General features: G+C 38.9%; 1 protein-coding gene across 2 annotated transcripts in view; it reads left to right on the forward strand.

The window, feature by feature from the left end:
* abce1 (ATP-binding cassette, sub-family E (OABP), member 1) overlaps positions 1–8,926 on the forward strand; it is a 69,344-nt gene extending 60,418 nt beyond the window's left edge. For both annotated transcript variants that reach the window (XM_028802731.2, XM_051928164.1), the window contains exons 16-18: positions 4,322–4,444; positions 4,953–5,064; positions 8,011–8,926. In XM_028802731.2, coding sequence (XP_028658564.1) covers positions 4,322–4,444; positions 4,953–5,064; positions 8,011–8,058 — 283 coding nt within the window. In that variant the 3' untranslated portion in view covers positions 8,059–8,926. The remainder of the gene's footprint in view (positions 1–4,321; positions 4,445–4,952; positions 5,065–8,010) is intronic.
* The last annotated feature ends 4,080 nt before the right edge of the window (positions 8,927–13,006 follow it).

Here is a 13,006-nt window from a genome sequence, read left to right on the forward strand (position 1 = left end):
ACTGTTCCTGTGTGCTCATCCTTTCTTTCTTAGCTCCACATTCCTGACGCGGCTTTATAAATACACTGAAATTAACTGCATATTGTTTATTAGTGTAATGCATCTGATTGTAATTAACCTGCTGCAGTATAATGGGCCAGGGAATAGCCATAGTATTCCAAATACCATAACTGCTTTAGCGTTGTTACGCTCACTGCATCTTGTTCTTCTTTTTGCTGCTCCCGTTAAGGGTTGCCACTGCGGATCATCTTTTTCCATATTACTCTCACTGCACCACTCGGAGTATTTATATCACTGTATCTGAGTGTGAATCACAGCAGCAGATGATCGGAAAGAGAATTATCGGTATACAGTTTCAAGTACACACTACCTCAACCACGTCAAAAAGCGTCAAAGCCTTTCCTGTACGGACCTCGCGTTTCAGAAACAGTTTCATCCCAAGAACTATAAACGCACTCAATCACCTCACTGTAAACTTGCACTACAGTTATAATATTGCACAACCTGCGCTACTGTATAAAGCGCGTATGATGGCAATATCATTTTTAAGATGAAATGCAGCAAAATGTGTTGCTTATAGTATACAGATAAAACTTTAACTTCATTTAAATAATCTGTATTGCTAATAATTAAACGTGTGAGGACACGGTGCCGCAGCGTATAGCCAGTTCAAGGATAGCTCCTGCCTTGCGCTGTATTCTTGCTGGTGCTGACGCGACACTGGAAGGATAGATGAATAGAATAATTAAACATGTACTACGAAGATATTTCAATGTTCCTTAAAAGTTTTGAAGAATCGGCGTTCTAAGCTTACAAATGGCTTAACGTCTATTACAGAGCTGATTGTGTGGCGATTGGAGAAAGAAAAGTATGGACAGGAATTGGAGGTTAGTACGTTTGAAAGAGACAGTACTTCTGTAATAAATAATTTCATCGAAGATCACACATGGTGCAGCAAGCCTCTTGCGTGAGCTATGAACAATCACTGCGCCACCGTGTTCCCATGTTTAATAACATGCTTTCATTCCGATCATCATGAAAATGATATCACGTATACATCTCAGTATTTTAATTATTCAGAGAGCTGTAATATCTCGAATGTAATGCATTCTGTGTCCTGTCGGAGAAAGAGAAAGAACGGAAGCACGTAGTGATTCACACACACAGAGCACATAGAAGATCAAACACAGAAAAAAGCATTTAACGTGCTACTTGAGAAACTAGTAAAATAAACGATTTTAAGATGAAGTTTATAATGTTCTACTTTAATGGCAAAATAAACTACATGATTAAAGTGGAAATTTCGAGATTAAAGTTGACATTTCGTGCTTTTTTCCCACTGTGTGCCTATGTTTTTTGTTTGTACCCTAATACGCTTTCATATGACACTCAGACGGTGGGCTACAACTCGCCTTTTCACAGCGACTTTGATATGTGATTTCTTTTTTATTTCGGGCACTGTGCGACTTTGTGAATTTGATCTTTCGAGTTTTTCCGACACTCTGTCACTCGATCAACTTTCTTTTGTTGATTATACCACTGTTTAAACCAACAAATAGTAGGTTTTTCCTTTGCCTCCACTTGGTATTCGCTGAAATTCTTATATTTTCCCCTGTGCTTTTCCCATTGTCTTTTCACATAAGGCTATTTATATTGATTTGCATATTCAAAGAGGCGTAATTCTGGGAGGAGTTGGGGCGGGACAGAAGGCGTGTGCACGTGCGTTACTTTTCACGCAAATCGGGATTTATGTAGTGGAAGAACGTGAAAGTATGCGTGCGCACAGATTCCTGCATCTGGATTTTTCTGTGCGTACGCACAATCCCGCTTTTGTGCTTACGCCATGTTATAGTGTGAGTTCTACGCACGGCGTTATACATGAGGCCCCTGGAGTGCTGCAGTGGCTGCAGGTTTTCATTCTAACCATCTTCATTAGTTTTTGCCGCTAATTAGCTTCTTTTGCCTTAATTTTAATTAACTTGACTCAGGCCCCTTAGTTGTTTCTTTTTCTTTAATTAGCTGCCAAACAATAACGAGACACAAAACAAGGTGCCACATGACCAGCTCAACCGTGCCCATCACACAATATCTGAAAATAAAGAAAGGTGAAGGTCTCAGTAAAGTTGATCTCTCAGGTCCCCAAAACATTTTGACAATGTTCTTAGAAAAAAATAGAAAATCAACAGCTATGGAAATGTCTGCTGTGTCAGAATGAGAACAGCAACAAGCCATAGAATTAAATAACGAGTTTAATTAACAGCAAGAATTGGCTTCTCATTAAGAAACTGGTTGGAGTTTGAAGCCCCACTTTAGCTGGTCAACTGTTGACTTGTTTCACATTTGATTTCTGTTTGGCTGTCATTTAATGAAGAAAATAATTAATTCAGAGCACGGAATCCTTAAAAACAGGGCTATTAAAATGAAGGGAAAAAAGAAGTTAATTAGCACTGAAGACTGGTCACTGATTAGGAAAAGGGTCAGAATGAAAACCTGCAGCCACTGCGGCCATCCAGGACTGGAGTTTGCCACCCCTGGCCTAGTGCATGAAGATAATTACAACATTTTAGTTGTTGGGGGATAGACTTTTAATCTTTTTTGCAAACTTCTAAATAATGCTTTATAAGCACTTCAGACAAACTGCCATTCTCAGCAGTGGCAGGGCACCAGGCTCAACTCTGCTCCTTGTGATATTTCAAGTTTCAAGAAGTTCCGAATGTAAATGTATTCTTGTTTCACTTACAAATGTATTACAATAATAGCAGAACATTGAACCCTTAAAGACATACTCCATCCAAAAATATTTTTTTTTATGTTACTTACTCCATGTTGTGTTCTGTAGTGATGACTAAGGGCTCATTTATACTTCACGCTCAGAACAAGTGCGCGTATGCATCATGGCTGCCGTGCGTTCCCAGCGTTCACTTGACGCGTCCTATGAGCAGGTCCTCAGAAATTAACGCAACGCGTGTGCGCGAGTTGCAGTACCAGCAAAACGTTGGGGGGCGCAGTGTGATCAAAGTTGGAATGTGACGTCAGAGTCTCTGTTTACTATCTACATGTGACTGAAAGCCGCTATGCGGATCCTAGTAGGATCGATGTGTGCGCTTCGATGTTTGATGAAGGTTCGATGTGGTGAAGCAAAATGCCGACATACAGATGCATTCGTGGTGCTTTTACATTCAAGCGTCGTATATTTCCGATCGTAATGACACGATTCATTTTAAAAGTCTCACATACCACCTTTTGTGCCGTCTTTTTTTTCCTGGGGCTTCCTCCTGACCTGACAGCAGCAATAGATCACCACACAGAACACGTTAAATGTACGATATTCCAACTCTCCGCAAATTTAGAATCCTCAGATTTATACTTGATATCACTTTCATGATGAAATGCGTTAAAGTATGTATGTTACATTTTACAGATAAATCGTTAATTTCCTTTAAATAATGAATACTGTTAATAATTACACACATGGGGTGACACAGTGGCAGAGCGGTAGCACTGCTGTCTCGCAGGGAGTCACGACCCTGGTATTCCCTGTCTAGAGATTGCATGTTTTCCTGCTGAGTTTCTACAGTGAGCTCCGCTTTCCTTCCAAAGATATGTAGATTTGGTGACACTAAAATGACGCCAGTGTGTATGTGAGTGCTTGTTTTCATCTTGGGATGAGCTGATGCCCCGTCTAGGGATTGTTTCTGCCTCGTGCCCAATGCTTGCTGGAATGGACACATCCCTGAATTGATGGATTTAATCATTAAACATCCTTTTCAGAGATATTGCAACAAGGTGTCATCGGAATTTAACGGGTGTTCCAGGCAGTTCACAACACAGCGAAGCCGAACCTGTGCTCACCGTGATAATATCTTACACTGTCACCTGGTGGATTCTTCCAGATTTACGTAAAGTACGTGCACAAGTATAAGCATTACAACGCTTGCATAGCAGGAGCGTCCGCTGGAGCATGCGTCGCGTTGTGTGAAATATAAACCTGGCCTAAAAAATATTTTGAATCTCATGTTTTCACAGAGATTTTAAAAAAGGGTTTATTCTATAATACAAGCCAGTGTTGAACAATACTGTACAATGGCAAACTATATGAAAAATGTCCAAATTGTCAAGCTGCTAAATAAATTTAACCTGAAAATACTGTTGTATGTTTTAAAGTTCCTAACTGTCACATTATGACCATGTGTTCACATTTTCATTTACTTGGTGGGCATTTCATTTTCGTTTCTTTTTCAAATATTGGCTGGCATGTGTTCATTATCTACTTGTAGGCTAAAATTTATTTTCTTAAGATTTTTATTTGTATGTTTTCCAGTTTTATCCTTCATGCTAAGAAGACTGCCTTTGTTGTGGAGCATGATTTTATCATGGCCACTTACCTAGCAGACAGAGTTATTGTATTTGATGGGATTCCCTCTCAGAGTACAATAGCCAACACGTGAGTACATTTGCCAGTCTTTGTGTGTACCATGAGCTCTTTAAGGCATTACTACCATAGTGACGGCCACTCTGAAGTAAAATGGTTTTCTTCCTGCTACAAGGCATAACAGTCCACAGTAAAGTGCTTGAAAATTCATTCAGAGTGGATTTTGCCATTTGTCTTCACACACATCAGATCAAATGCTTGTCTTCTGAGTGGGAAGTGTCCCTGGAAGATACCGTTTGGCCAACTTTCTTAATTGGCCAAGGGTTTCATTTTTTTGTAACAAAGTGGATCCCTGGAGTTTTGTTTTATCTTTGCATAATTTGTAATTTGTGATTTATTGTTAACTACTTTGCATAATCTGTGTCTTTTTGATTTATTAGTACTTGAAGAATTAGTTGAATGATTTTTAAATTATGATTTCATCATCTGTGCATGCATATAGTGAATGATTGCGCTACAGAAATATATCGAAGTTGTGGATCTGATCCTAAAAAGCATTTGTGACCTTTGTGTTCTTCAGTCCCCAGACGCTACTTGCTGGAATGAACAAGTTCTTAGCGCAGCTCGAGATCACTTTCAGAAGAGATCCAAACAACTTCAGGCCAAGGATTAACAAGATGAACTCTATCAAGGTACAGACATGGCATTCAAAGCTGTGGTTTAGTGCTTCAAATAAAGTTAGGTTACTGGTCATGAAGCATCTTTAGCATGTTTGTTAGAGGTATCTGTTTAAAAAAGAGTTTGACTGTATAATGAGTGCATGACAACATTTATTTAAAAAGCACTTTTCATACATCCAATGAGCCCAAAGTGCTTTACAAGATGTGAAAGATTTAAAATGACTCACCACCTGCAACTATTTCAGTAGAGCTGACTACCACAACCATCCGTCTGACAGTTGAGTGTAAGCAACAGATTATGTGCATCTCCTTGTCCAACAAGATTCGTGCATACATGCTTGAGATTTTCTTTTTGTTTTTAATATAAACTAATAGTAAAATATTGGTGAACATCCAATGTACGAAGTTAGGTGAACCCTTGTAAGCTCAGCTAACCAAATGAAGCATGAACTCCCTTAAAAGGATCATTTGGGAAACCTCAGAGGGATTCTCTTTAATTATTTAAGCAGTTACATTTCCAAAATTCAATTTTAAAACAAAAGTGTCATACTAACTGTTTTTGCCACAAATGCTCATTGTAGGTGCCATTTTAATTTCAGTCCAAGTCACACACTGGAATGCAATCTTGTTTTTGTATGTTTTTGTACCTGTGACATTTTATTATTGTCTATTTTTCTTGACATTGACATTACTCGAAAAACAAGATTGTTTTGCTTTGAAAACAGCTTAAACTGACTTACTTGCATGGCATGGTTAACGTTACACCACTAACATATACTGTTAGATCATATTTTAGGAGCAGGTGACCTGTCAACAGATTTTGTCAGCTAAACGGCATTTGATCCGCATAGGAACAGGCTGATGTTCTTTTAATGGTGATCTAGCCCTACATCATAGTCTGTCTGTCTGTCTGTTATAAAGTGCCTTTCATATCTATCTATCTATCTATCTATCTATCTATCTATCTATCTATCTATCTATCTATCTATCTATCTATCTATCTATCTATCTATCTATCTATCTATCTATCTATCTATCTATCTATCTATCTATCTCTCTATCTCTCTCTCTCTCTCTCTCTCTATCTATCTCTCTATCTCTCTATCTCTCTATCTCTCTATCTATCTATCTATCTCTCTATCTATCTATCTATCTATCTATCTATCTATCTATCTATCTATCTATCTCTATCTATCTATCTATCTATCTATCTATCTCTCTATGGATGTACTGTAGAGATATCTCTCTATGGATGTACTGTAGAGATATAGATAGACATATCTATCAGTTTTTCATGAGAGAACTACTTAATGGATTTAGATCAGGATTTTTTTCTACAATTTGCTTGAACATTCCGGTTGATTTTATGACTTCTCTTATCATGCCAAGTATCATAGTTCGCTTGTGGTACCAATTTATTTGCGCAAATCCGAGAGAGAGGCAGCAGGCCGGGGGAAGGGGGTGCTGGGCTCTCCTTACTCACACACCAGCCTCCATTCGAGTGGGCCCACCTCTGCTCACATGTTGTAGCATACCCTGCCTAGCCGCTTAGCTAGCAATACCTGTTTGTTCAGCAGACATTATCATCTCCAGATTGTTAAGGAGTATCGTTTGACGTTCTTGAGAGAGAGATCAGAGCTACGTGTGTTTTAGAGGGTTGCTGCTGGTTGACAGATATCACGGCCATGTGTTCTTCTCCCCACGTGGGGGACGCTCTCCCATCAGAGCTGAACACGATCACGCGTTTGACATTGGAGCGTACCGACCTTCCACTTGGCCAGAATTCGATTTTTTTTTCTTTTTCTTAATTGATTTTTAAAGTTTGTCCTGTTTCGCTACTACATGGGCAGAGCTGCAGGAGGACAGTTAGTCATTAATATCAGCAAGTTTCAAATTATCAGATATTTGTTCACCACACAAGTAATCATTAATAAGAGTGGCCTTAATGTTTTGGGTCAAGATGCATCATGTATGGAGTTTGTTGCATTTGTTTTTTCACACAGGCTTTCCCCCAAGACATTCAACTTATTCTGATATCCCAGAAATGTCCAGATTTGGTGAATTGGTGCCTCTGAATTAGCCCAGTGTGAGTGAGTTTGGGTGTGTTTGTCGGTGACAGAACAACAGTGCAATGTGTTAATATCTTTTTCAGATTTACTTTTAACACTGCTTGGATAGTCTGCATGTTTTCATAACCTTGTATTGAACTCGGTCTGCTTACTAAGGACACCCTGTTCTCCACAGAAGATTTGTTAGAGTATAATATGTGCTTAAAATTAACATGAGACAAATATCTGCATGTGATCTGTCTTAAAAGACACACTATGCTGGTTTAACAACCAAATTCTGGGTTCACCCAGGTTAGCTGGTTGACCCCATAAAGATAAGAGAACAGCCAGAATGGTTTGATTACAAACCATAAATTAATGTAGTAACTATATTTAGTACATGTAATAGAGCAAAATAGTATGGCAATGATTATAAAAAGACACTATAACTATACTTTGTGGCATTAGCACAACCATAGTCACTAAACTTCAGTTTACAGTTTCTAGTGGTGGTTAAACCCACACTTCTTAAATGTATAACACAATTTTAAAACCACACATCAGTTTGAGCCTGTGCCTTTTGTTTAAGCTCTGAGAGATGCTGAGTATATCGGGATTATGATGCATATTGCATATTTTCTATTAATCCAATAAACTTAATGTCACTGCTGAAATACTACCGTTTCCATAAGGCATGTCAGATATTAAAAGGAAGTTCAGCCAATGAGAAACACAAATCCAAAGAATTAAGAGGGGGTCCCAAAGTTTTTCATATGACTGTGTGTGTATGTGTATGTATATAATATATATATATAAAATGTGTGTGTGTATAATGTATATGTATTTATTTTATAATGTAACAAAGTCTTTTAAAATGTTTAAATGAATTGTGTCTTATTCTGTCTTTCAGGATGTGGAACAAAAGAAGAGCGGCAACTATTTTTTCCTGGATGATTAAAATAAAAAGAAAAGTAACACCAGCAATTCTACAAGCTTTTTCTTTCTATATTAATATTCAAATGTAAGCCTTTTTTCGTAGGCCACATACCCAATTAATGTTGGCTCTTTCATCCAGCAGGGAGGCCGCTCCTCTGTGAGAAGTGTGGGTGGGGTGTGGAGAAGTAGAGACCCCTAGGGTCCACGACATGCTTTGACCAAGAAGATCCAAAAGTATTTTTTAAAAAAAAACTATCAAGCTGGTTTCAAAGTGCATTTCATTTTTGATTATTTTTTTTTATTTCTGAATTTGGAAAGACTAAATATAAACCTGCTGACAGTTTTCTTAAATCACAGTGTATATTGTCCCCTATGAAAAAGTCATCAAGTAATGTGTTTGTGAAATGCCAGGTTTCTTAATGTGGACTTGATTAAAGCCAAACATAACCAGACCTTATTTTAAAGTTATATGACGAATTAAAAAAAAAATGAAAACCACTTTTTAAGAGGTTTGTGTTCTTTGCGAGTGGATGGATTTTGTTCATTTTGACAAATGATTGCTTTGATGGCTCAGCCTGTCACAAAATGTAGACACAATGCTCGATATTAGTCTACTGGTTCATTTTCAACTTGATTATCCCATTCAGGGTTGCAGTGGTCTGGTGTTCCGCTCTGTAGCGTTTTGTACAAAGTGTGAACCAGGGTTTGGATTTCACTCCCTATATTCATGTGTTATAAGAAATGAGAAGTTTCAAGTAAACATCTTTCCAGGTGGCGGCTCCCAGTGGGAGAATATCGAGATAAAGTGGTTCTCCAATCTTAAGTTGTGATGTAACTCTGACCCCTATACCTCATTCAATTAAACTAAATAAAAGAACAGTCCGTTCCTGAAGAATAGGGAAGTTTGTGTTCACGGTGTATTTAGAACAAAGCAATACAATGAAAATGCATTTCCTTTAGCTTTTTACGTTTGCACTGAAATTAGAGCTAATCTTTCATTGCTTTTTGTGTAGATCAAGCAGCAGATTGACCTTGCATGGTTCAAAAATGGATCTGCATGTGAATAGAATGAAGTGGGAAGTTATAATATCACAAAGTAGCAGATATAAAGATGCTACAGAGCAGTGCTAAAGATGAGTGCATCACCTTTCAGCTTTATGGTGCAGATTATTTCCTTGCTTAAGAAAAAATAGGTTATAAAAAAAAAAGTCCCAACATCGATAGCAAGAGGTAAGCCTTCATTTTAAATTTGTTCTTGTGTTTGACAAAATATAAAGCTTACTGTTTCATTTGTAGTGAATAGTTACTATAAAGTCCTTATTTTACCACGTTTAGTCTTAGAGCCTTTAAAAATGGATTTGTTAATGTACAGTAATGGCGTAAAGTTCTGGTAGTGACACATGTGTTTTGCAAACTTTGCTGCTTCAGCATTTTCAGATTATTTTTTTACATGTTTCTATGGTATACTGAAAAACAATTATAAACCTTTCATAAGTTTCAAAGTCTTTTATTGGCAAATCCATCAAATTTATGTAAAGATTTGAATATTTACAGTGTTGACCTCCCTTCTTCATAACTTCCACAATTTGCTCTGGCATGCTTGCAATACCTATGACATAGATTAGGTAATGCCCACAATGTCCGTCACAAAACGCCCTTTGAGTCAGATAACCCTCCTACAACTCTAATCTTAAACCATAGTGTAATGAGGCCCTAATGCTAATAATAGTCTAATGTGATGGGTGTTATGTGATTTTGGGGCATTACGTGACTGACCACATACATTCTGCGGTCTGCAATTACACTCTGTTGAAATGAACGCTGGGAGCGCCTGGCAGCCGTGATACTCCCCTTGTAAGTTTTCACATTTTATTGTGTTAAAACATTGAATAACAGAAAAAGACTTTTTATTGTTGAAGTTAAAACAGATCTCTAAAATGTAATCTAAATATATTACCAATATAAAAAAAACAAAATAATCGATATCTAAGTATTCACTCATTCAGTTCAGTATTTACTGAATACAACTTTGCCAACAATTAATGGTGTGTGTGTGACAATAATTTGACAAGCGCTCCACAATGGTGGCTTATTCGGGAGGGTTGCACTTCTCAAGAAAGGCCACATTGAGGCTCGTTTGAGCTTTGCCAGAATGCACCTTGAAGATTCTGATGCCAAGTGGAAAAGGGTCTTATGGTCAGATGAGACCAAAATCAAACTATTTGGCCTCAATACCAAACGGTACACCAATGCAGCTCACCATCAACAACACACCATACTGACAGTGAAGCATGGAGGGGGCAGCATCCTGTTGTGGGGGGCCTGGGGCTCTCATTAGGGTATTAGGAAAAATAGATGGGGCAAAATCCCGTCAAATTCTTGAAGAAAACCTGCTGCCCTCTGCCAGAAAGTTGAAGATGGACAGAATGTTCACCTTTCAACATGACAAATGACCCAAAGCACACAGCAAAATTGACCACCCAGTGGCTGAAGGAGAAAAAAGTGAATTTGTGGCCAGTCAGAGCCCAGACCTAAATCACAGTGAAAATCTGTGGAAAGATCTGAAGATAGCAGACCACCAACGCTCACCATCCCATTTGACCAAACTTGAGCAGTTAAACTGTAAAGAAGAGTGGGGGGGCAAATATTACACAATCTAGGTCTGCAAAGCTGATAGAGAAGAATCCTAACAGACTCAAGGCTGTCATTAAAGCAAAAGGGGATCACCAAAATGACATTGACATTGGGTGGGTGATCCACTATTAATTTCAGTAGGTCTTGTTTTTGATTTTTTTATTATTTTTCTTAACTGTAGCTGTGATGTCTTTCTCTTGGATATTTAGGTTGCATGGAGTAAGTAAAGCTGGGAAGAAATATTGGTTTGTGTGTTTACATTTAAGATTGTAAAGCAAAATAAAATGGGAATATTTCAAAGAGGGGGATTCTTTTTTATACCCACTGTGTATGTATGTTTTAAAATAAGCCCAATTTAAAGCATGACAAAAAACGTGACATAAAATCGTTGCACTTTTAGGCGTAGGATTTTATATATATGTAGAGTAGACTAAAAAGATTCCATCCATCCATCCATTTTCCAACCCGCTGAATCCGAACACAGGGTCACGGGGGTCTGCTGGAGCCAATCCCAGCCAACACAGGGCACAAGGCAGGGAACCAATCCTGGGCAGGGTGCCAACCCACCGCAGGACACACACACACACCAAGCACACACTATGGACAATTTAGAATCATTGCCAATCCACCTAACCTGCATGTCTTTGGACTGTGGGAGGAAACCCACGCAGACACGGGGAGAACATGCAAACTCCACGCAGGGAGGACCCGGGAATCGAACCCAGGTCCCCAGGTGTCCCAACTGCGAGGCAGCAGCGCTACCCACTGCGCCACCGTGCCGCCCATACTAAAAAGATTACAATATGCAAAGCTTTCGAGGCAACTCTGGCCCCTTCTTCAGGTAAGATATAATCATCAAGATCATTACAGCAGTCGTTTTAGTTTGCCAATAAACTGTGTCATTTTATTTGACTTCTCACTACAAAGAGAGGAATAGAAAGTTATTTTCAAATACACAGTATTTTCTGCAGAATGCCATCAAGACCAGGGGCCTCATGTGTAAACGGTGTGTATGCACAAAGATGTTGCGTACTCTCGTTTCCCCCGCTCACATAGTGATGTATAAAAACTAAACTCGCCCTAAAGCCACACACATTCTCACGTCAGCTCAATCCCTGGCGTATGCAATTTCTCTGCTCAGTTTTGCAAACTGGTGGCACCCAGCGTCAAAGTAGTGCTTTTGTTCCTGTGTGGTTTCCCTTAGTTTTTAGATTCACATCCCTGACGTGGCTTTGTCATATGCACTGAAATTAACCACATATCGCTTATTAGTTTAAGGCATCTCATTGTAATCAGCCTGTAGCCATATAATGGTGCACCGAATGGCCAAACTATTCTAAATACCATCACTGCTTTAGTGTTGTTATTCCCAGTGCACCACTGAGTATTTAACCCACTGTATCTGAGTGATGAATCACAGCTGTACAGCAGCTGATCGGATTATTGGGATACAGCATCAAGCACACACTGTCTCAGCCATGTGCACAGTCTATTTGAACTGTTGCCATACGGCAATGCTTCAGAGCCTTTGCTGTAAGGACCTCACAGTTCACAAACAGTTTCATCCCAAGAACTCTAAACACACTCAATCAGTCCATCAAGTGCTCCTGGTAAAACTGTTTGTACCTATAAGTACAATCACCTCACTGTAAACTGATACTACAGTTATAATATTGCACAACTGGAGTCACTTTATAAAGCGCGTATTTACAGCGCATCACTGTTTCCACATTTTGTTATGTTACAGCCTTATTCCAAAATGAATTAAATTCATTTTTTTCCTCAGAATTCTACACACAACACCCCATAATGACAACATGAAAAAAGTTTACTTGAGGTTTTTGCAAATTTATTAAAAATCAAAAAATTGAGAAAGCACATGTACATAAGTATTCACAGCCTTTGCCATGAAGCTCAGAATTAAGCTCCGGTGCATCCTGTTTCCCTGATCATCCTTGAGATGTTTCTGCAGCTTCATTGGAGTCCACCTGTGGTAAATTCAGTTGACTGGACCTGATTTGGAAAGGCACACACCTGTCTATATAAGGTCCCACAGTTGACAGTTCATGTCAGAGCACAAACCAAGCATGAAGTCAAAGGAATTGTCTGTAGACCTCTGAGACAGGATTGTCTCGAGGCACAAATCTGGGGAAGGTTACAGAAAAATTTCTGCTGCTTTGAAGGTCCCAATGAACACAGTGGCCTCCATCATCCGTAAGTGGAAGAAGTTCGAAACCAACAGGACTCTTCCTAGAGCTGGCCAGCCATCTAAACTGAGCGATCGGGGGAGAAGGGTCTTAGTCAGGAAGGTGACCAAGAACCCGATCGCTCAGTTT

The sequence above is a fragment of the Erpetoichthys calabaricus genome, chromosome 5, assembly GCF_900747795.2.
Source record: "Erpetoichthys calabaricus chromosome 5, fErpCal1.3, whole genome shotgun sequence".
Lineage (NCBI taxonomy): Eukaryota > Metazoa > Chordata > Cladistia > Polypteriformes > Polypteridae > Erpetoichthys > Erpetoichthys calabaricus.